This window comes from Bufo bufo, chromosome 1, assembly GCF_905171765.1.
Source record: "Bufo bufo chromosome 1, aBufBuf1.1, whole genome shotgun sequence".
Taxonomy (NCBI): Eukaryota; Metazoa; Chordata; class Amphibia; order Anura; family Bufonidae; genus Bufo; species Bufo bufo.
This window is the reverse complement of record NC_053389.1, coordinates 11,400,472-11,422,525: the sequence shown is the minus strand read 5'-3', so window position 1 is coordinate 11,422,525 and position 22,054 is coordinate 11,400,472. Positions and strand designations below refer to the sequence as shown.

At 53.5% G+C, this 22,054-nt stretch overlaps 2 protein-coding genes across 4 annotated transcripts; one reads left to right on the top strand and one right to left on the bottom strand.

Annotated features, from left to right (window-relative positions):
* Positions 1-772: 772 nt before the first annotated feature.
* LOC120991549 (zinc finger protein 721-like) lies at positions 773-6,107 on the bottom strand. Of its 3 annotated transcripts, none has more exons than XM_040420350.1 (3): positions 6,014-6,107; positions 4,368-4,487; positions 773-3,596 (listed from the first exon to the last, which is right to left on the bottom strand). In XM_040420350.1, exons 1-3 carry the CDS (start codon positions 6,098-6,100, stop codon positions 1,203-1,205), a joined length of 2,601 nt encoding a protein of 866 aa, XP_040276284.1. In that variant the 5' UTR covers positions 6,101-6,107; the 3' UTR covers positions 773-1,202. The 3 variants fall into 3 exon arrangements, with proteins under 3 accessions (XP_040276284.1, XP_040276280.1, XP_040276276.1); XM_040420346.1 differs by lacking the exon at positions 6,014-6,107 and adding an exon at positions 5,740-5,986; XM_040420342.1 differs by lacking the exon at positions 6,014-6,107 and adding an exon at positions 5,781-5,986 and having other exon boundaries at positions 775-3,596.
* A 35-nt stretch (positions 6,108-6,142) lies between these two features.
* On the top strand, positions 6,143-20,632 carry SMG9 (SMG9 nonsense mediated mRNA decay factor). The gene is made up of 14 exons (XM_040420358.1): positions 6,143-6,540; positions 8,285-8,444; positions 8,600-8,674; positions 10,335-10,557; positions 11,579-11,676; positions 12,083-12,195; positions 12,548-12,659; positions 12,740-12,835; positions 14,047-14,132; positions 14,468-14,574; positions 18,340-18,447; positions 18,898-19,023; positions 19,877-20,021; positions 20,180-20,632. Exons 2-14 carry the CDS (start codon positions 8,289-8,291, stop codon positions 20,256-20,258), a joined length of 1,524 nt encoding a protein of 507 aa, XP_040276292.1. The 5' UTR covers positions 6,143-6,540; positions 8,285-8,288; the 3' UTR covers positions 20,259-20,632.
* The last annotated feature ends 1,422 nt before the right edge of the window (positions 20,633-22,054 follow it).

The following is a 22,054-nucleotide window of genomic DNA, read 5'->3' as shown; positions in this document are numbered from 1 at the left end:
GGTCCCTGCAGCTGACTTCTGTTGAAAACTTCTCCCAGATCTGGCACTTCTTCTGCAGACCTTAGCAGGGATGAAGAGATCTGCTGACTGCAGATGTCCGCCTCAGTGCTCACCTGGAGATAACAGCAAGTCCAGCCGAAGGGGTTTCATTCTGCTCCTGCAGACCACAAGCCTGTGCTTTTTGGGCTGGCCTCCTATCCCAGACCCTTGGGCGTCCGCACTTCTTGGCTCTTAAAGGGCCAGTGTGTGCATGTCCTAATTCTTCCACTGCCTATAGCTAGAAGTTTTTGAGTATTTAAGGCTCCTTTTCGAGTGGGAGTTTACCTGAGCTTAACTTCCTAGTTTAACCAGTAAAGGTGTGACTGTCTGCCCGTGTGCTGATCTTCTGCCTGTTTACTGACTCTAATACTCTGCTGCCCTGACCTAAGCCTGTATACCGCACTGATCCTTGGCTGCCTGAAGTGACCTCGAACTAGTTTATCGGAATTGAACAAACTCTGGCTGCCCTGACCTCTGCCTGTTAACTAACTACAAGTATAGGCTGATCACCTGGTTCTTTGCATCGGTGTCTTTGATCCCCATGGGTCAGCTGCCAACCACACAAGGACTATTCCAAGAGGTCCTCTGCAGCAAAGGCCAGATCCTTTATAGGGGTTAAAGAATGACTACCAGGGGACTGCCAAGACAATGCCCTCAGGAACAGCTCAACGTCAAACCTTTTAGTTGGCACAGCGGGTCAACAACCATTGTCCATAACATACACCGGCTCAACCTTTTATATAGACGACATCATTACATAAACTGTAAATTCATCACATGTACAAAGAGGGGATCAGAATGCTGCTGGAAGGTGTGGAAGATGTCACTTTCTGCCAATTACAAAATTTCTCATATTCATTGATACTAATGATTTAGACACAAGTAGTTCTAACTAAAAGTAGACTTTAAAGGGATAGTCACAAAGGAGACAGGATACCCGGCCACCTTGTTCCTTTAGCTATGGTTCTGTGTATGTAAGCAAGTCGTTCACAGTCTGCTAGAATTTAGGATTTTAATGTTTTATGTACAATATATAAAACTGTGCAAAACGTCTCGCCATAATATGAGAAGTCCAGTGCAATCGGCACGTGGCAGTATTACACCCACCCACAGATAGAGGCAGACCCATCTGCAAAGGGTTGTCTCTAGGGGCAGACATCTCATCATGGTTTAGGACGTCTCTTCTGTTGGGGTCTTCTTCTCTTCCATGTCTTATTCAATAAGGAATGCCAGAGATACCTCGTCAGTTTTGTAAACTGCGCCCCACATTTGCAGTGGAATTGGCATACCAGCGGGTGCACGCCACTGTGGGCCCGAAGCTGCTGGTGACCCCTCAGCACCTTTCCGCACACAGCACAGATAAAAGCTGTGTCGCTCAGATGCTGCAACTGGTGCCGCAGGAAGTGCAGTAAACCCGTCGGGGATCGGCCACATTCACACCTGTGCCTCTTGTGCCTGGATCTCCACATTGTACCCTTGTATTGATGAAACTTCAACCTCCAGGCCTGAGAAAAGCATGTGCCGCAGTCACGACATCTGTGAGGCCACCTCTGCCTTTTTAAAAGCCGACGCAACAATTCACAGGGTAAGACCCGAGAAAGAACAGGTCTCTCACTGGGTTCATTGGTCGAGGAACTGGTTTGAGTCCTTGATATGGTCTCCTCCGCATCCCCAACAATGTCTGAAACTTCAACATCTCTGTTTATTAAACCCTCATGAAAACTTTCTGTCCCCACTTCCAGCTCAAAGATGAATTCTGGGACCTCGGCAGGAGTCCTCTGCTGGCCAGAATCTACCGGCTGATACGGCGGATTATCTACGGCCATCCCATCATTTATATAAATGTTCTGTTGCTCCCCCAAGTTTAGAGGTTTCACCAGGTTGCAGTAACCTTGAAAATGATCAAACTGAAGGCTGGAAATAGGTTTGTGTTTATTACCAACCCCATTGGAAGACATCCTTAGTTGATGCTCCATGCCTCTGACGCTTAGCTCCAGTTCTCTCTCCTTGATATGCCAACGGGCATGGTTGGAATAAGCCATGCGCTTGGAAAACACCCTCCCACATTCCTGGCATGTAAACACATTGTCGGGAGCAACCTTCTTCGTCCCACCCCTACCCTGATGCTTAGGAGATACAGCAGGGACTTGTGCTTCTGCTGCCCTTGTCTCCTGACCCTCCACTACTTGGTTTACAGATGGCGCAGCCAAAGCAGAACCAGAATTTCTTCTTTTACTATGCCACAGAATGTGGGTAGAGTAGAAGCACCGCTTATAAAAGATTCGGCCACATTCCTGGCATGTAAACGTTGGCCCCGTTTTCTTTTTTAACCCCACAGAAGTCCTATTAATGGTGGTGAGGAGAGGTTCAAGGTCTCCTGTAGCTAGGGACTTATTCACAGAGGACACCAGATCTTTCTCCTTCGAATGCCATCGTAGGTGAGTGACGTAAGATGCTCGTCTATTATACACTTTCCCACAATACTGGCACGTGAAGACTTTCCCTTCGTTGGCGCAGTCAAGGCTTTCGCATTTACTTCGAGGACGTCTATCTTGAGTTGAGTAAGTTGGATCTGAACAACCAAGGATGTTCAATGCTATTGAGCTATCGGGCTTCATAACTATGGTATTTTGAGGGGCGCTCATATTTTTGTCAATGCAGCAGACATGGGACTCTAGATTGAACCTTTTCCTAAACCATCGCCCGCAGCGGTCACAACTAAAAGAACGTTGGTACTTCAGGACTTTATCAGGATGAGATCCATCTACTTGAGTGGATTCTGCACAACTTAGTAGAGGTTTCTCCTCTTCTTTCCCATACAGTTCCTGAAGGTTGTGAAGCTCCTTCTGGGCTTCAGCACACATCTTCTCCAATCTATCCATTGACTCTTCACTTTGCTCACATTTGCCGAGTGAATTACTGATATCAGACATATGACCGGACATTGTATCATCCACACCAACCCTGGTCAGGGCCGTCTTGATGCACATATGGCTCTCCAGGTTGTACATACGTCCAAACTGACGTCCACACTTTGAACATTTGTGGCTTCCCACCCCAGGCTTTACCGTTCCCGTACACTGGGTTTTTGTGTTATAGAAGCTGTACCTCCCTAATGGCTCTGCTTCATCACCTTCTTGGGACAACATCATTTCAGAATATAGCTCTACAGGTCGCGTGGGAGAAGAGGTATAATTCGAAGATGGTACCATTTCCAAGTGCGAGATCTCAATTTCTTCCACACTGGGCACCATAGGACAAGTCTGATCCTGGGATTCACGATCATATCCATCGCTCCATACCACGGACCGGTCGTCCTTCTCTGTAACGAGAGGCGGGGGGTCCATGTAGAGACTGTCCGAGGTGGAGAACATCTTCCTCTCCCACTGATGGTTCCTTTCAGTTTGAGTCTTGAGTTCAAGCATATGTTTTGATGTTTCCATGTTCTTGACCTTAGAAGATGTGGGAAACACGTGCTGATGGTCCAGACTTTCATCGCTACTCGACTCCTCTACGTAATGGAGATGATGCCAGGCTGGCAAGTCCTGCTTATTCTCCTAGTGGAAGAATCAGGACATAAAGAAGACAAGTCAGCACAGGGACATCAGGACTAAAAACTCTACAATTTTTTGATTTGAATAAATGTTCTGCTTTAGATCTACCAAGGCTTTCTACACTGTAGATCCTATCATCTCAAGTTCTCAACAGAAAGAAAATCAAGATGTGACATCATGACTGACTTAACCCCTTAATGACCTATAATGCAACTGTACATCACAGATCGTAAGAAAACCGAGCCCTATATACGAGGTGGGTGCTGTCTGTGTAACATGGCGGACATCTCCCTGCAGCAGCCAAGACAAATCCCGGCTGTTTGACCCCACAAAAAGTATGGACAATCAGACCTGGAGACTCTGATCAGTCAGACGGCATAAAAAAAATGTATAGCAATAAGAATAAAGTTATTTTTTAATTAAAGGTTTCAGATTTTTGAAAAATCTTGTAAAAATATAATGAAAACCATATGGCCTGCTGTAGGCAGTGTGGGAATGCTGGGAGTTGTCGTTTTGCAACAGCTGGAGAGCCTCAGGTTGGCCATCCCTGGTCTAGACCTTTCATGGAAGAATAAAAGTCACCCGAGACATGAAGAGAAAGAGACCACAGATCCATTCCATACATCTCAGACGTGGCTGGTCTGCCACTGAGATACTAACCACCCATTCTGAGGTGACACTACGGTCAAATCAAAGAAACTCAAAAATGAAAACATTATTCTAAGACCTGTTATAGAAGATAAGACAAAAAGTCACACAATCCACTGTACGCACCAGGGAAATTGTACCCAAGTCCTCCAGAACCGGGAGATTGTCATTCAGTTCCACTTCAGCACCAACCTCAAACCCCAGACTGGGATCCATGACCAAGGAACAAGTCCAGGTACAGATCACCTACAAGAGAAGAAGGAAACACACAATATTCACTCACTGCATATATACACATTATTATACCCCAGAGCTGCACTCACTATTCTGCTGGTGCAGTCACTGTGTACATACATTACTTATCCTGTACTGATCCTGGGTTACATCCTGTATTATACTCCAGAGCTGCACTCACTATTCTGCTGGTGGAGTCACTGTGTACATACATTACTTATCCTGTACTGATCCTGAGTTACATCCTGTATTATACTCCAGAGCTGCACTCACTATTCTGCTGGTGCAGTCACTGTGTACATACATTACTTATCCTGTACTGATCCGGAGTTACATCCTGTATTATACTCCAGAGCTGCACTCACTATTCTGCTGGTGCAGTCACTGTGTACATACATTACATTACTTATCCTGTACTGATCCTGAGTTACATCCTGTATTATACTCCAGAGCTGCACTCACTATTCTGCTGGTGGAGTCACTGTGAACATACATTACTCATCCTGTATTATACTCCAGAGCTGCACTCACTATTCTGCTGGTGGAGTCACTGTGAACATACATTACTCATCCTGTATTATACTCCAGAGCTGCACTCACTATTCTGCTGGTGCAGTCACTGTGTACATACATTACTTATCCTGTACTGATCCTGAGTTACATCCTGTATTATACTCCAGAGCTGCACTCACTATTCTGCTGGTGGAGTCACTGTGTACATACATTACTTATCCTGTACTGATCCTGAGTTACATCCTGTATTATACTCCAGAGCTGCACTCACTATTCTGCTGGTGCAGTCACTGTGTACATACATTACTTATCCTGTACTGATCCTGAGTTACATCCTGTATTATACTCCAGAGCTGCACTCACTATTCTGCTGGTGCAGTCACTGTGTACATACATTACTTATCCTGTACTGATCCTGAGTTACATCTTGTATTATACTCCAGAGCTGCACTCACTATTCTGCTGGTGGAGTCACTGTGAACATACATTACTTATCCTGTACTGATCCTGAGTTACATCCTGTATTATACTCCAGAGCTGCACTCACTATTCTGCTGGTGGAGTCACTGTGAACATACATTACTCATCCTGTATTATACTCCAGAGCTGCACTCACTATTCTGCTGGGTCACAGGTAGACTGAAGTCTTTTACTTCACACACATCTCGTTATTTGAAGCTGCAGATGAACCACAAGTCCCAGCAGGAGCCGGCCGGTAGCTGCTGGCAGCTCAGTGACACTTACAGTATACAGTCTGCAGGTAGGTGACGCTCCAGTTTGCCCAGGACTCACCTTAGGAGTCGGGAGTCACGTGACGCACTCCTCTAGCCAATCACAGCGCAGCTATCCCACCTGAAATATCCCCCAACAAGAGAAAGTCACGGAGAAGACGAACACGTGACCTGGAAGTTGTTCACAGAGGATGCTGGGAGCTGTAGTCAGGAAATCTACCACATCCTGAGCAGAACTACATTTCCCAGAATGCCCGTGTCCCGCCGCGGTACAGTGGCTGGCAGGGGACATACTTCTATAATGTGCAAAGAGCAGCTCTCTGACGACCCGGGCCCCTGACCGCAGTCTATGGAGCTGGAGCACGGACACCCCGCACTCATGTCTCCCGCCTGCTGCTGCTCCTTGTACCCCTGTACTAAGCCCCGCCCTCCTGTCGCTCTGCGGTCACGTGACCATTACTAAGCCTCAGGCAGATTTTCTAACGATTTTTATGTCACAAAATATTTTTACATTTGGATTTTTCCTTTTTCAAATTTTGAAGCGACTTGTGTTACCTGTTTTAGTTCCAGGCTGCAGTTCTCTCCTTCGGCCAGTGTCAGGCGCTGCAGCTCGGTTGCTATAGCGACCGCGCGTTCGGGTAGGAACCTTTCTCTCCCGGAACGTTTTGCGCGATATTTCTTTCCTGTCTGGGCATTGCCTGATTCACTGAAGAGCAGACGAGAGGAGAGAGCTGCTGAGTGATAACGGGCAGACAGTTACCGGAGGACTGGCGGACGGAGGCTGGTAGGATAGCGGAAGAAGAGGGGGACTCCTGTCCCAGGTAGGGTGTGCGCTATGAATTGCTTCCCCTGTGTCTCCTGCGCCCGTGCCGCTGTATTATGTGGCTATGCCTGCGGCTCCTGCATCTGCGGAGTCTGTGTGTCTCCTGCCGCTGTATTATGTGGCTATGCCTGCGGCTCCTGCATCTGCGGAGTCTGTGTGTCTCCTGCCGCTGTATTATGTGGCTATGGCTGCGTCTGCGTCTCCTGCGGCGTCTGCGGAGGCTGTGTGTCTCCTGCATCTGCGGCGTATGCGTCTGCTGCGTCTTCTATGGCGGCTGTGTGTCTGCTGCATCTGCTGCGTCTTCTGTGGCGGCTGTGTGTCTCCTGCATCTGCGGCGTATGCGTCTGCTGCATCTGCGGCGTATGCGTCTTCTGTGGCGGCTGTGTGTCTCCTGCGTCTGCTGCATCTGCGGCGTGTGCGTCTGCTGCGGCGTCTGCGTGTCTGCTGCATCTGCGGCGTCTGCGTCTTCTGTGGCGCCTGTGTCTCCTGCGTCTGCTGCATCTGCGGCGTCTGCGTGTCTCCTGCGTCTGCGGCGTATGCGTCTTCTGTGGCGGCTGTGTCTCCTGCGGCGTCTGCTGCGGCTGTGTGTCTCCTGCGTCTGCTGCATCTGAGGCGTCTGCGTCCCCTGCGGCGGCTGTGTGTCGTCTGCGTCTCCTGTGCCCATGCCGCTGTATTATGTGTCTGCGTCTCCTGCATCCGTGCCGCTGTATTATGTGGCTATGTCTGCGTCTCCTGTGGCGGCTGTGTCTCCTGCATCTGTGGCAGCTGTGTCCTGCGTCGGTTGTGTTGCCTGCTCCCGTGCCGGTGTATTATGTGCCTGCGTCTCCTGTGGCGGCTGTGTCTCCTGCATCTGTGGCAGCTGTCTCCTGCGTCGTCTGTGTCTCCTGCGCCCGTGCCGCTGTATCATGAGCTGTGCCTGTGTCTCCTGCCGCTGTATTATGCGGCTGTTTCTCCTGCGCCCGTGCCTGTGTCTCCTGCGTCTGCTGCATCTGAGGCGTCTGCGTCCCCTGCGGCGGCTGTGTGTCGTCTGCGTGTCTCCTGCGTCTGCGTCTCCTGCGCCCATGCCGCTGTATTATGTGTCTGCGTCTCCTGCATCCGTGCCGCTGTATTATGTGGCTATGTCTGCGTCTCCTGTGGCGGCTGTGTCTCCTGCATCTGTGGCAGCTGTCTCCTGCGTCGTCTGTGTCTCCTGCACCCGTGCCGCTGTATTATGCGGCTGCGTCGTCTGTCTCCTGCGCCCGTGCCGCTGTATCATGCGGCTGTGCCTGTGTCTTCTGCCGCTGTATTATGCGTCTGTGTCTCCTGCGCCCGTGCCGCTGTATCATGCGGCTGTGTCTGTGTCTCCTGCGTCGTCTGTGTCTCCTGCGCCCGTGCCGCTGTGCCTGTGTCTCCTGCGGCTGTGTGTCCTGCGGCCGCTCTGTGCAGCGACTATCAGGGCTGTGGGAGAGCTGAGTGCTCGGCCCCTGGACCTACAGCCATTCCTTTCATTTTCTTCTTACATTGGGGAAGTTAATTACATGACGAGTGATCCACGTGCGCCTGTTACCCTTTGTATTTCAGTTCCTCACCATTTTAAACATCTGTGCTTGCTGTCAGTGAATGAAAGCAAGCAACAGTGTTGAAAGAGTTGCAGAAGTGTATGTTATATATATATATATATATAATGAGAACCCCCCCCCCCCCGGACAGAAGCAGCGGTCTCCTTCTGCCCCCGTATTACATGGCGTTTGCTTCCCTCACAGAATCATGTCGGACTCTGGACACAGCCAGCCCAGTATGTACGTCCCCGGGCGCAATAGGAGGCGTCGCTGGATGGACCAGGGCCCTTTCGGGAATCTGAACCTCTCCGAACCTGGCCGAGAGAGAGACCCCACGTTACGAGACCGGGATCAAGACAGATGGGTGAGGACACAGTCACATGGCGGTCCCGGGATTTACAGGACTGTACTGACACCTGGTGGCAGCATCACGTATTACACTGGTGACAGTGCAGATTCCCACTGCTTTCCTGGGGACCTTGCTCAGTTGCAGACAGTCATCCGTTTCTCTGTTTTCAGGATGGAAATGACGATAACTCTGGCTACACCATGCAGAAGACTCCCATCATCCTGGCGAAGCCCACTGCAGAGCGGGTAAGTAGCTGGAGCCTGTAGAGGGGCAAAGCGGGCACTCTATAACATTGAACCTGTCGCCAGTCCCAGTGCGTACTGCAGGGCGGCATACACTGGTGGCGGTTCCGGATCTAAATGCAGGGTCACTTACCGATTTATGCTCGGCTACAGAAGGAGCCGAGCTCAGGACTCTGCTCAGCGCAGGCCTCGCGTTCATGGGGTCTTCTGCGGGAGGAGCTGCAGCTCATGGATGTGAGGATTCCAGCTCTGAGGGCCCGCTGGAGCTGATCAACAGCGGTTTTTAGTAAAATGATTCCAAGAGGAAAAAAAAATAAGTAAGTGACCCTGCATTTGAGTCGGGGTCTCAGTCAGTCGCTTATGCCCCCCATAGATGTGTGCTCCTCCGACAGTAAAGGCAGGAGCACCCTCTGTCAGCCCACCGGTGCCCCCATGACAGGATCGCAGGGTACCAATGGCTTGCCATGGTAGTTGGGGGGCCTCACAAATGCCCCCAGGTCTGCCATGTACGTGAGCCTGTAGGGCCTTGCCTAAGGCAGTACCTAATACGCTGCCTGTCTGTATCGCAGTGTATTATACAAGGGATGAAAGAATCCCATAGCGGGACTATAAAAAACGGAAATCACAGGGGAAAAAAATGCAAAATAAAAATCTATTTTTACAAAATGTATTATGAAAAATATTAAAAAACTACATAAGATGTGGTGACTGAAAAAATAATATTTTTTTTTAAATAGGGGTTGCGTACTAATTTCCAGGCTTCTCAGACTGGCTGGACCCCACCTTGGTTATCGTACCTGCTGGGTATCGGCTCGTTCTCTCCCCCGGCAAATGGTCATGTGATCCAAGGGGAGCGGACGACCGCTGAGGGTCCTTAGATAAGCAGCGGAGGCCGGGATCAGGTATGATCACCAGCGTGGGTCCCACCAGTATGAGAGGTCTGGAAATTGGTGCACAGCCCCTTTTTAAAAAGGGTATCGCTGAAATCGTAACGACTCAGAGATGTCATTTATACCGCACGATGAGCGCCATAAAAAGAGAGGAGGAACAAAGGTTAGGGCTCATGTACGTGACCGTATTTTCTGTCCGTTCCGTCTTTTTACAGGTCCGTATACAGAACCATTCACTTCACTGGTCCGCAAAAAAAAAACTGAAATGACTCCGTGTGCGTTCCGTTTTTCTGTTTTGTGGACAAGCATAGGCGTTGTAACAATGGATCTGCAAAAAAAAAAAACAGATGCAATACGGATGTCACACGGATGTCATCTGTTTTTTTTTTTTTTGCGGATCTGTGTTTTGCAGACCGCAACATACATACGTGTGCACGAGCCCTTCGACAATCCATTATATGTAGCCAAAAATGGCGCCATTAAAAACTCATCTCATCCTGCAAAAAACACAAGCCCTCATACGGCAAAATCCATGGGAATATAAAGCAGTTCTGTGTGCGTCATTAAGGGGTTAAACAGGTTGCCCACCCTTTCCATGCACATTATTAGGGGTTGGATTCCCTGCCCCCATTAATCGGAGTAGCTAGCTGCTGTAGATCTTGCCTCTGGCTGACGCTAGTGGCGCCATATGGCCAAGATGGGGGCGCCATGCAGCGGTGGGCCGGTCCGGCGGGGCTGGGTGTGGTTGACGTTGTTTTCTTCTGCTGTTATAGCCAAAGCCGACGTCAGCCCCGCCTGCTCTGGAAAAGCCCATCGTACTTATGAAGGCCAGAGAGGAGGGTAAGCCGGCCCCGACAGCAGAGGGCGCCAGCCTCACGCCGACAGCCGCCACAGCCAAGGTGGAGAAAGAAGGACAGCGCCCAACACAGCCCGTGTATCAGATACAGAACAGGGGCATGGCGGCTGCAGCGGCGAATGCCGGCGGTAACGTGGATCGTAAGTGCGGACTGTTTATGATCACCCTCTAACCCAGTCATTTGCATCAGACCTGTATATTAGCAGCAGCGCCATTCTGTATATACTCCTAGACAAAAAATCCTTCCCTGAGTTACATCCTGTATTATACTCCAGAGCTGCACTCACTATTCTGCTGGTGCAGTCACTGTGTACATACATTACTTATCCTGTACTGATCCTGAGTTACATCCTGTATTATACTCCAGAGCTGCACTCACTATTCTGCTGGTGCAGTCACTGTGTACATACATTACTTATCCTGTACTGATCCTGAGTTACATCCTATATTATACTCCAGAGCTGCACTCACTATTCTGCTGGTGCAGTCACTGTGTACATACATTACTTATCCTGTACTGATCCTGAGTTACATCCTGTATAATACTCCAGAGCTGCACTCACTATTCTGCTGGTGCAGTCACTGTATACATACATTACTTATCCTGTACTGATCCTGAGTTACATCCTGTATTATACTCCAGAGCTGCACTCACTATTCTGCTGGTGCAGTCACTGTATACATACATTACTTATCCTGTACTGATCCTGAGTTACATCCTGTATTATACTGCAGAGCTGCACTCACTATTCTGCTGGTGCAGTCACTGTGTACATACATTACTTATCCTGTACTGATCCTGAGTTACATCCTGTATTATACTCCAGAGCTGCACTCACTATTCTGCTGGTGCAGTCACTGTGTACATACATTACTTATCCTGTACTGATCCTGAGTTACATCCTGTATTATACTCCAGAGCTGCACTCACTATTCTGCTGGTGCAGTCACTGTGTACATACATTACTTATCCTGTACTGATCCTGAGTTACATCCTGTATTATACTCCAGAGCTGCACTCACTATTCTGCTGGTGCAGTCACTGTGTACATACATTACTTATCCTGTACTGATCCTGAGTTACATCCTGTATTATACTCCAGAGCTGCACTCACTATTCTGCTGGTGCAGTCACTGTGTACATCTGTCCCCTCCTTACAGCGGTGGTCGGTCAGGCGAAGCTGATGCCCCCTCAGAAGATGAAGCACAGCATTAAGCTGGTGGATGAGTACATGAACTGGTGTGACAGCGCCATTGAGGTGAGGACTTTCCTTACAGCGTCACTGACTTCTCATCAGACATGTCCTGCAGATACAGCAATGGTTCTGCTCCCTGGGGCCCCTGCTGCCTCCTGTTGGCGTCTTGGTGAATTGACACGTCTGGTTCCGGGAACGTGATCAGCGCTGAATTTACAATCTAGTCTTTCTCATAACTTGCAGCCATTTAAACTTGTTTTAACCCCTTGCTAATACGGCCTCTGCTCTAGCAGCCGGGTTCCGAGGAAATTCCCATCCTGACGGTTTAACCCTTTGATGGCCACAGTGACCACAGAATAATCCCCCCTTCCATTGTGTCCTGGTGACGCAGTTGGCGCCCGGCGTACGCCCGTGTTGTCGGTATATCCATGCCGTGTGTGTTGTACTTCTTCTTCTTCTTCTGTTTCAGTTCTTGCTGGATCAGACAGACGTCCTGGTTGTCGGCATCCTTGGCCTCCAGGGCTCCGGCAAGTCCACCATGATGTCCCTTCTGTCTGCCAACTCTCCAGATGACGACCAGAGGTGAGGCCCCCGATGTGCTGAGCGTGTCCTCAGCGTTACATAGAGCAGCTGAAATCTCGGGGGGAATGCTCTCGTTATTTAACCTGCAGCCATCATCATCTTAAAGGGGCGTCTCCAAGTGCTCTGTGGAGGTGGAAGGAGCCCAGTGTGTGATAGATGCAGGTCCCCCGACTGCTGACCCGCCTGGTGAGGAGGCCGGCACATCCAGGCAGGTCATGGTTGGGGGCTGTGCTAATGCTGTAAAGTCTCTTGTCCCTTCCTTTGATGTCTCTAGTGCAGGTACATTGAGAAGCACTGGTCCTTTGATGTCTCCATATAACCCCTTGCCCCCCGAACCTTCTGTCTCCCTCAGGGCGTACGTCTTCAGGATGCAAAGTCAAGAGGTGAGAGAGCGAGCTGGGAACCAGACGAGCGGCATCGACTTCTTCATCAGTCAGGAGAGGATTATCTTCCTGGACACGCAGGTAAATGCAGAAGACGGGCATGACGTGGGCAGAGGAGTGGCGCAGTGCATGGTATAAATAGGTTTACTTCTGTTCCTCAGCCCATCCTGAGTCCGGCCATATTGGACCATCTGATCAATAACGACCGGAAACTGCCCCCCGAATACAATCTGCCACACACTTATGTGGAGATGCAGGTGAGTGGTGGAGCAGCAGACAACCTCTAGGTGGCAGCACGCAGCATCCAATGTCTAATGGCAGTGGTGGTGAACCTTTTAGAGACCGAGTGCCCAAACTGCAACCCAAAACCCACTTATGTATCAAAAAGTGCCGACACGGCAATTTAATCTGAATACTACAGTCCAGTACAGTGTATCTGCCATGTACTTTATCATGTAGCTTTAATAGCCTGCCTACATTCAGTGCGCTGCCTGTGCCGCTCGTAGTGCGCCCTGCGCCGCCCATAGTGCCGCTCGTAGTGCGCCCTGCGCCGCCCATAGTGCCGCTCGTAGTGCGCCCTGCGCCGCCCATAGTGCCGCTCGTAGTGCGCCCTGCGCCGATAAATGGCAGGAGAAGTCGAAGGCATATTGGTAGACCATAGACTTTTTCCAGGGCCTGGGTGACCACAGAGAGGGCTCTGAGTGCCGCCTCTGGCACCCGTGCCATAGGTTCGCCACCAATGGTCTATAGAATGGGTGGGTATTAGGGATGAGTGAATCTACTTTGGATGAAACGTCCAAAGTCGATTTGCATACAACTTCGTTAGAATACGGTACAGAGCTAGCGCTCCATGCAGTATTAGAATGTATTGGCTCCGATGAGTTGAAGTTATTACATTGCGAAGTTTCGCGAGACTTCGGATAATAACTTCAAGGCACCACTTGGATCTGAACCCGATTTCGGTAAAAGTTTTTTTTACAGTAGAAATTAATTTCTGAAGTTCGCGAAGTAATAACTTCGACTCACAGGAGCCAATACGTTCTAATACCGTATAGAGCGCTCGCTCCGTACAGTATTCTAACGAAGTTTTATGTGAATCGACTTTGGATATTTCATCCGCAGTGGATTCGCTCATCCCTAGTGGGTATCCTCCACAGCAGACGTGCGCCATCTTGTGGCCTGAGGTGGGAAGAGGTGCAGCGGAGGTTAGCAGAGGCTGGTCATTATTCTGGTTTAACCTTTTACAGAAATATTTAGTCATTTATAACGTTCAGAAAAGGGAATTGCCAACAAACCAAACGCAGTCGCACAAAAAGTGGTACTAACGCGCGGAAGTCAGAAACGAGGCCAAAAATGGCAGTGGTTTCACAAAACCGTTCTGCAAAACCAATTAATTTTATTGCAAAAAAGCCCCGATGGCCATGTTTCAGCGCGGCCGCCTCCTCCCCTGACCATCTTTTGCTTCCAGTCCTTACAGATCGCGGCCTTCTTGTTCACGGTCTGTCATGTCGTCGTCGTGGTCCAGGACTGGTTCACAGACTTTAACTTGTACCGGTAAGATCTGGGCGCGGTTACAGAAGGTCCCTCACTTCTCGTAAGGCGCGAGCTCAGGAGATGTGACCGCCTCGGCCCCTGGTGCTGATACCTCGCCCCCCGGGTCCATCCAGTTTAACCCCTTAGATTACATTGTCCATGCTCACTGTGGCATCTAGGTGCTTCTCTTGCCCCATTGCGCCCCTTCCTCTGCATGACATAATCCCAGGGCACCAGCAGCCCCCCAGCACCGCTCTGATCCTGGCTGGTTAACCCTTTGTGCACTGAGCAGCTTCAGGGACACTGTAATGTTATGTAATAACTAGATCTTTATATCCGTCTTCCTTTATGTCTAGGTTCCTGCAGACCGCCGAGATGCTGAAACCGTCTACCCCTTCTCCCAGTCATGAGTCTAGTGGGTCATCTGGAGGGGATGAAGGCATCGAGTATTACCCCCACATAGGTAAGTCATGATATACTGTGTATAAGGGGTTAACAAGCTCAATGATGTATCAGAACTAATGGGCCTTATCATGGGTAGGAGCTGTGGGGGATGGGCAGCTGTTGGCTCAGTATGGAGCTGTACTTCACTTCAGGCTGTAAGATGAACCTTTCAGGTTATTGTCCAGAGTCGGGGGCCTCCAGCCTCACCAGACCCCTGTGTCCTTACTGACCTGGCGGATCCATGGCACTGCCAGTCCCTGCCAGACACCGAGCGCTATGATCAGTGCAGGTCATGAAGGGTAGCTGTGCACATCGTGAGCCTGCCATGTGAGTGACCCCCGCACCAACTGGTGGTAGTGTCTGGTGTCTGTCCTAGACCATCACGGAAGGAGGCATGTCCCCAGATCACCAGGGAATCAAATATTAACCCCCTCTTTACAGTAGACCAACGGAGAGTCAAATCTTAGAACTACAACTCCCAGTCTGCCTACAGCTATCAGCCTACAGCAGGGCATGATGGGATTTGTAGTTTTACAACAGCTGGAGAGCCGCAGTTTGCCCATGCCTGTCCTAGACCACCAGGGATCACATATTAATCTCTCTTTTACCCTAGACCACTAGTGAGCAAATATTAACCACTTCTTGTACTGTAGACCACCAGGAAGGGGACTACTCCTCCCTCCTATATTACTTTCCCTTCCAATATGAAAATGGGCATGGAGAGATACAAATGCATGCCTGGTCGGTGCAGAGGTAAAACGATGATACCTGGCGAGTCCTATTCCCCAGCGGCTGGGCCGCCCTCGGCGCAGTTGTGTCCCCCAGCGGCTGGGCCGCCCTCGGCGCAGTTGTGTCCCCCAGCGGCTGGGCCGCCCTCGGCGCAGTTGTGTCCCCCAGCGGCTGGGCCGCCCTCGGCGCAGTTGTGTCCCCCAGCGGCTGGGCCGCCCTCGGCGCAGTTGTGTCCCCCAGCGGCTGGGCCGCCCTCGGCGCAGTTGTGTCCCCCAGCGGCTGGGCCGCCCTCGGCGCAGTTGTGTCCCCCAGCGGCTGGGCCGCCCTCGGCGCAGTTGTGTCCCCCAGCGGCTGGGCCGCCCTCGGCGCAGTTGTGTCCCCCAGCGGCTGGGCCGCCCTCGGCGCAGTTGTGTCCCCCAGCGGCTGGGCCGCCCTCGGCGCAGTTGTGTCCCCCAGCGGCTGGGCCGCCCTCGGCGCAGTTGTGTCCCCCAGCGGCTGGGCCGCCCTCGGCGCAGTTGTGTCCCCCAGCGGCTGGGCCGCCCTCGGCGCAGTTGTGTCCCCCAGCGGCTGGGCCGCCCTCGGCGCAGTTGTGTCCCCCAGCGGCTGGGCCGCCCTCGGCGCAGTTGTGTCCCCCAGCGGCTGGGCCGCCCTCGGCGCAGTTGTGTCCCCCAGCGGCTGGGCCGCCCTCGGCGCAGTTGTGTCCCCCAGCGGCTGGGCCGCCCTCGGCGCAGTTGTGTCCCCCAGCGGCTGGGCCGCCCTCGGCGCAGTTGTGTCCCCCAGCGGCTGGGCCGCCCTCGGCGCAGTTGTGTCCCCCAGCGGCTGGGCCGCCCTCGGCGCAGTTGTGTCCCCCAGCGGCTGGGCCGCCCTCGGCGCAGTTGTGTCCCCCAGCGGCTGGGCCGCCCTCGGCGCAGTTGTGTCCCCCAGCGGCTGGGCCGCCCTCGGCGCAGTTGTGTCCCCCAGCGGCTGGGCCGCCCTCGGCGCAGTTGTGTCCCCCAGCGGCTGGGCCGCCCTCGGCGCAGTTGTGTCCCCCAGCGGCTGGGCCGCCCTCGGCGCAGTTGTGTCCCCCAGCGGCTGGGCCGCCCTCGGCGCAGTTGTGTCCCCCAGCGGCTGGGCCGCCCTCGGCGCAGTTGTGTCCCCCAGCGGCTGGGCCGCCCTCGGCGCAGTTGTGTCCCCCAGCGGCTGGGCCGCCCTCGGCGCAGTTGTGTCCCCCAGCGGCTGGGCCGCCCTCGGCGCAGTTGTGTCCCCCAGCGGCTGGGCCGCCCTCGGCGCAGTTGTGTCCCCCAGCGGCTGGGCCGCCCTCGGCGCAGTTGTGTCCCCCAGCGGCTGGGCCGCCCTCGGCGCAGTTGTGTCCCCCAGCGGCTGGGCCGCCCTCGGCGCAGTTGTGTCCCCCAGCGGCTGGGCCGCCCTCGGCGCAGTTGTGTCCCCCAGCGGCTGGGCCGCCCTCGGCGCAGTTGTGTCCCCCAGCGGCTGGGCCGCCCTCGGCGCAGTTGTGTCCCCCAGCGGCTGGGCCGCCCTCGGCGCAGTTGTGTCCCCCAGCGGCTGGGCCGCCCTCGGCGCAGTTGTGTCCCCCAGCGGCTGGGCCGCCCTCGGCGCAGTTGTGTCCCCCAGCGGCTGGGCCGCCCTCGGCGCAGTTGTGTCCCCCAGCGGCTGGGCCGCCCTCGGCGCAGTTGTGTCCCCCAGCGGCTGGGCCGCCCTCGGCGCAGTTGTGTCCCCCAGCGGCTGGGCCGCCCTCGGCGCAGTTGTGTCCCCCAGCGGCTGGGCCGCCCTCGGCGCAGTTGTGTCCCCCAGCGGCTGGGCCGCCCTCGGCGCAGTTGTGTCCCCCAGCGGCTGGGCCGCCCTCGGCGCAGTTGTGTCCCCCAGCGGCTGGGCCGCCCTCGGCGCAGTTGTGTCCCCCAGCGGCTGGGCCGCCCTCGGCGCAGTTGTGTCCCCCAGCGGCTGGGCCGCCCTCGGCGCAGTTGTGTCCCCCAGCGGCTGGGCCGCCCTCGGCGCAGTTGTGTCCCCCAGCGGCTGGGCCGCCCTCGGCGCAGTTGTGTCCCCCAGCGGCTGGGCCGCCCTCGGCGCAGTTGTGTCCCCCAGCGGCTGGGCCGCCCTCGGCGCAGTTGTGTCCCCCAGCGGCTGGGCCGCCCTCGGCGCAGTTGTGTCCCCCAGCGGCTGGGCCGCCCTCGGCGCAGTTGTGTCCCCCAGCGGCTGGGCCGCCCTCGGCGCAGTTGTGTCCCCCAGCGGCTGGGCCGCCCTCGGCGCAGTTGTGTCCCCCAGCGGCTGGGCCGCCCTCGGCGCAGTTGTGTCCCCCAGCGGCTGGGCCGCCCTCGGCGCAGTTGTGTCCCCCAGCGGCTGGGCCGCCCTCGGCGCAGTTGTGTCCCCCAGCGGCTGGGCCGCCCTCGGCGCAGTTGTGTCCCCCAGCGGCTGGGCCGCCCTCGGCGCAGTTGTGTCCCCCAGCGGCTGGGCCGCCCTCGGCGCAGTTGTGTCCCCCAGCGGCTGGGCCGCCCTCGGCGCAGTTGTGTCCCCCAGCGGCTGGGCCGCCCTCGGCGCAGTTGTGTCCCCCAGCGGCTGGGCCGCCCTCGGCGCAGTTGTGTCCCCCAGCGGCTGGGCCGCCCTCGGCGCAGTTGTGTCCCCCAGCGGCTGGGCCGCCCTCGGCGCAGTTGTGTCCCCCAGCGGCTGGGCCGCCCTCGGCGCAGTTGTGTCCCCCAGCGGCTGGGCCGCCCTCGGCGCAGTTGTGTCCCCCAGCGGCTGGGCCGCCCTCGGCGCAGTTGTGTCCCCCAGCGGCTGGGCCGCCCTCGGCGCAGTTGTGTCCCCCAGCGGCTGGGCCGCCCTCGGCGCAGTTGTGTCCCCCAGCGGCTGGGCCGCCCTCGGCGCAGTTGTTCCTCCGGGTCGGAGAGATTCCCTAGAAGCACTAATCCCTCCACTAACTTCAGCCTTCATTAAATATCCATGGAATATGGCTTGTCTTCTGCTGTCTCCTCTCTAGCGCCTCTTGTTAGGTACTCTCCATTTTCGTTATGCAGGTAGGTGGTCCTGTCACTGGATCTCTTCTACCATTATCGATCTTCCTTTTCAGTGTTCCTACAAAATAAAGCCAAAAGAGAAGACTTCTGTCCCCGCACCTTGAAGCAGATGAACATGGTGGTTGACAAGCTCATGCTTCACTCGCGCCTGCGGTACAAAGGTAAGGTCGCCACAAGCTGACACCACGGACACACGGGCTGGATGTGAACCACAGTGCTGATGACGAGTTAAAGGGGCTGTCCACTCTTTCAGAAGTCATGGCCTAACCTCAGTATAGATCTTCACTATCTGATTGGCAGGGGTCGCACACCCTGCCCTCCCGCTGATTAGCTGTTCTGCAGTAATGAACCTACTTGGCTCCATTCACTTGTTACGGTCTCCTCATTGGAGCAGCACGTCAGTAACCAGCTCCGTCCACTACACAACGGGCATAGGCTGATCGGGGAGGGTGCCGGGTGTCACTCCTGCCGGTCAGATATCGATAGCCTGACCATAGGCCATCACTTGTAAACTGCTCTGAAGGGGTCCTATGGCTAATATAAGGCCTCATCTGCAGACTATGTTTAATCGCTGTAATTTAGCCCCTGCTCCCATGTCTCTTCTCTTGAAGGCACCGTCTCCATGTTGGACTGCAACATCTTTCCTGGGTTACCCTATGACTTCCTGGAATCGGAAGTGAATTTATTTCTAATACCAACCATGGAGAACGATACTGATGAAGCCAACTCCAGAGCAGGTAGGTCACAATTCTCTTCCAGATCTGCAGGTGACGTGAATAACATCATCTAGTCATAATGGCGGAAAGACGAACAAGCCTAATGATCTGAGTGACTGTGTCTGGGCCTCAGCATCTTCAGAATGGATGGTCCAAAAATGGTTCATCAAAGTACGTCCGGTAAGCCGGCAGCAGTGTCGGGGGCGTCCAAGGCTCATTGCTGTGTGGTGAGCGAAGGCTAGCCGCCTGGTCCAGTCCCATAGAAGAGCTGCTGTAGAGTGGCAGCCTGCTGTCAGAGACGCGTCAGGACACACCGGGCATCGCAGCTCGCTGTGTGGCCACAGACTGATAAGACTGCTCATGGTGACCTCTGTCCTCTTCAAAAAGTGCCAATAATTGGCACCTGAGAATCAGACCTGCCATGGATGAAGGCGGCCTGGTCTGATGGCTGGGTGTGTGCGTCACTTACCTGGGGAGGAGATGGCACCCGGTGCACTATGGGAAGAAGGCAGACGGCAGTGTGATCATACGGGCAATGTTCTGCTGGAAACTTTGGCTCCTGGCATCATGTGGATGGGACACGTACCACCTACCCGACCATTGTACTGACAAGAACCCCCCCCCCCCCTTCATGGCAATGACCCCTTTCAGCAGGATACACTACAAATAATTGTCTAAGAATGAGGAACGTGACAAAGCGATGAAGGAGCAGACTTGTCCACAAGTTCTCAGATCTGATTGTCATCTGTGGCATCCACGGAGGCCGCCCCGATCTGCTGCTGTCTAGTGTTCGATACCACGGTGTGTGTACGGATGAAATGCAGCAGATTTATCTATCCGTTATTATATCCACCATTCTGTATTTCTTTTGCAGGATCAGGAGGAAATCCAGCGTTCCCTGTCCTGCCGGCGTACAAGGGGCACCCCAGCTTCCACACCATGATCAGTAAACTCCGAAGCCAGATTATGTCCATGTCACGGCCGCAGCTTTCACATACCATCCTGACGGAAAAGAACTGGTAAGGGGATCGTGAATGTGTGAAGCCCACCTGTCAGGATAGAGAGACACTTTCAATAATTTACAGTTCTGTGGCCAAAAGTTTTGGAAAATCAGATGCCGGATTAAAGGAATTGCACTTTCTCTGCATCAGAATAATCACGTTCTCCTTCTTTGCAGGTTCCACTATGCCGCTCGTATCTGGGACGGGGTGAAGAAGTCGTCGGCACTTTCTGAGTACAGCAGGTTACTGGGCTAGGACGGTCTCCCAGCCAGTATGGTGCTTATAGACTGTGGCTCTGCCCAGTAGACGAGAGGTCACATAACGTGGCATCCGGGGTACACAGGGCACCTCATTCCTTCCAGCAGGACGAGCATGGAGGAGCCCCAGCTATGGCGTCTTACCTTCCTGTACAAAGCGGAGGGGGCGAGACGAAGGTAAATTCCTCTCATACAGGAGGAGGATTTCATCTGTTCTCATCATGGGACGTTGTAAATACCTGCGGCCGGGGCCGCCAGAGTCAGTGCGGGCATCACAGGGGCACTAAAGTCAGCGAGGGCATCATGGGGCGCCATAGTGAGCGCACAACCCAAAAGGGAATAAATGACAATAAAACAAGTGCAACAACCTGATCCAGGGCTTTATGCGACTACCGTCCGTTCTGTAGGAGGTGGGTACTAAACGCCAGGTGCTTCCTGCCACAAACCACCCTGAAAGTCTGTGATGATAAGCGGTGGAGACCATTGTAATGATCTATTAGGAAGTCGTTCTTTATAGGAAGCGCACCCTGAATATGGGGAGACATTGCAGAGCCACATTCACCACCATCGCTGGACGACGCTGGGTTCCTGTGTCCTTCCTTGCCGATCCATGGTTTATGATTTACCTTTGCAGCTTTTTTAGGGTTTATGAAATCCATGAATATCAACATTAAAGGGTTTCTGTCACCAGAAATACCTAAATTAGATTCAGCTGACATTAGTGATGTGCTAACGTCATCTGAACCTAACTAGCCGATTCCGTTGTTCCTGCTCCTAGAGGCTCCGTTCTCCCACCTCCCTCCAAGTCTTGATTGACAGGGCCAGGCAGCGTTCGCATCCTCCTGAGTGCATGTTAAATCTCGCGTCTGTGCCGTGCCGTTCAGTATTCGGCGCAGGCATAGTGAAGGAAGGACGCTCACTGGCTGCCGACTTCCTTACTGCGCCTGCGCTCAATACTGCACGGTGCAGGCGCGAGATTTACCATGTGCTCAGGGCCGGCAGGAGGATACGAACACTGCCTGGCCCTGTCAATCAAGACTTGGAGGTAGGTGACAGAGGTGGAAGAACGGAGCCTCTAGGAGCAGGAACAGGACAATAACGGAATTCTATGACTGCATATAAAACGGAAGCCTTTACGAGGCGTTCCGTTTTGCATTCCATCATAATAGAAGTCTATGGGCGGCATAACGGATCCGTCTGGTTTCCGTTGTTCAGGCGTCCTGTCCTATCCTTTCCGAGTCTATTTTAGATCTCAGAAAGTAGAACTTCTTCCCCATGGACTTGATGGCTTGGGCCAAGAGGATGTGACATTCTTTGAAACGTTTCCTTTGTGATGATGAAAAAAAAGTCGTATTGATTGAAGTTAACTGACTGCAGATAATCCATCGGCTTAAATCCTGGAGTTCCAATCCCGGGGAGGTCCCAATACCTCACGTTTCTGTGATGTGGGTGTAAATCAGGCGCTGGGACCATGGTTGTCCCGACCACTCCTGTCCTGCCAGAACCTTCTTCCTCATCGCTCACACCACGCATAACGTTAATAAGAGTTGACTTTTCCAGGACGTCCCTCCATGACAGTACCCACTGGAGGATGTCCTATTGGATCTCTGTAGGGACAGGAAGCGTGAGAGGTTAAAAGGCCCCTCCCCTACCCTCCCACCAGTGTTCTTCCTGTCCCTACAGGGATAGGAGCAGTGAGTGGATCCCTGCTAAACGTAGGGAGCAAACACTAGGCCGAGGCTGGTCGGGGGGCTCTTGCCTCTCCTCTTCAGCCTCCGTGGGGCCTAAAAGCCA

What these genes read in the sequence shown, in the direction of transcription:
- LOC120991549 (XM_040420350.1), bottom strand. Translation starts at nt 6,100, where the DNA reads ATGAGTGCGGGGTGTCCGTGCTCCAGCTCCATAGACTGCGGTCAGGGG. An exon ending in GCTCTTTGCACATTATAGAA is followed by an intron (nt 4,488 to 6,013) that starts GTATGTCCCCTG and finishes CTTCTCTTGTAG; the next exon opens with GTGATCTGTACCTGGACTTG. An exon ending in ACTTGGGTACAATTTCCCTG is followed by an intron (nt 3,597 to 4,367) that starts GTGCGTACAGTG and finishes TTCTTCCACTAG; the next exon opens with GAGAATAAGCAGGACTTGCC.
- SMG9 (XM_040420358.1), top strand. Translation starts at nt 8,289, where the DNA reads ATGTCGGACTCTGGACACAGCCAGCCCAGTATGTACGTCCCCGGGCGC. An exon ending in ACCGGGATCAAGACAGATGG is followed by an intron (nt 8,445 to 8,599) that starts GTGAGGACACAG and finishes CTCTGTTTTCAG; the next exon opens with GATGGAAATGACGATAACTC. An exon ending in CGAGTATTACCCCCACATAG is followed by an intron (nt 14,575 to 18,339) that starts GTAAGTCATGAT and finishes CTTCCTTTTCAG; the next exon opens with TGTTCCTACAAAATAAAGCC.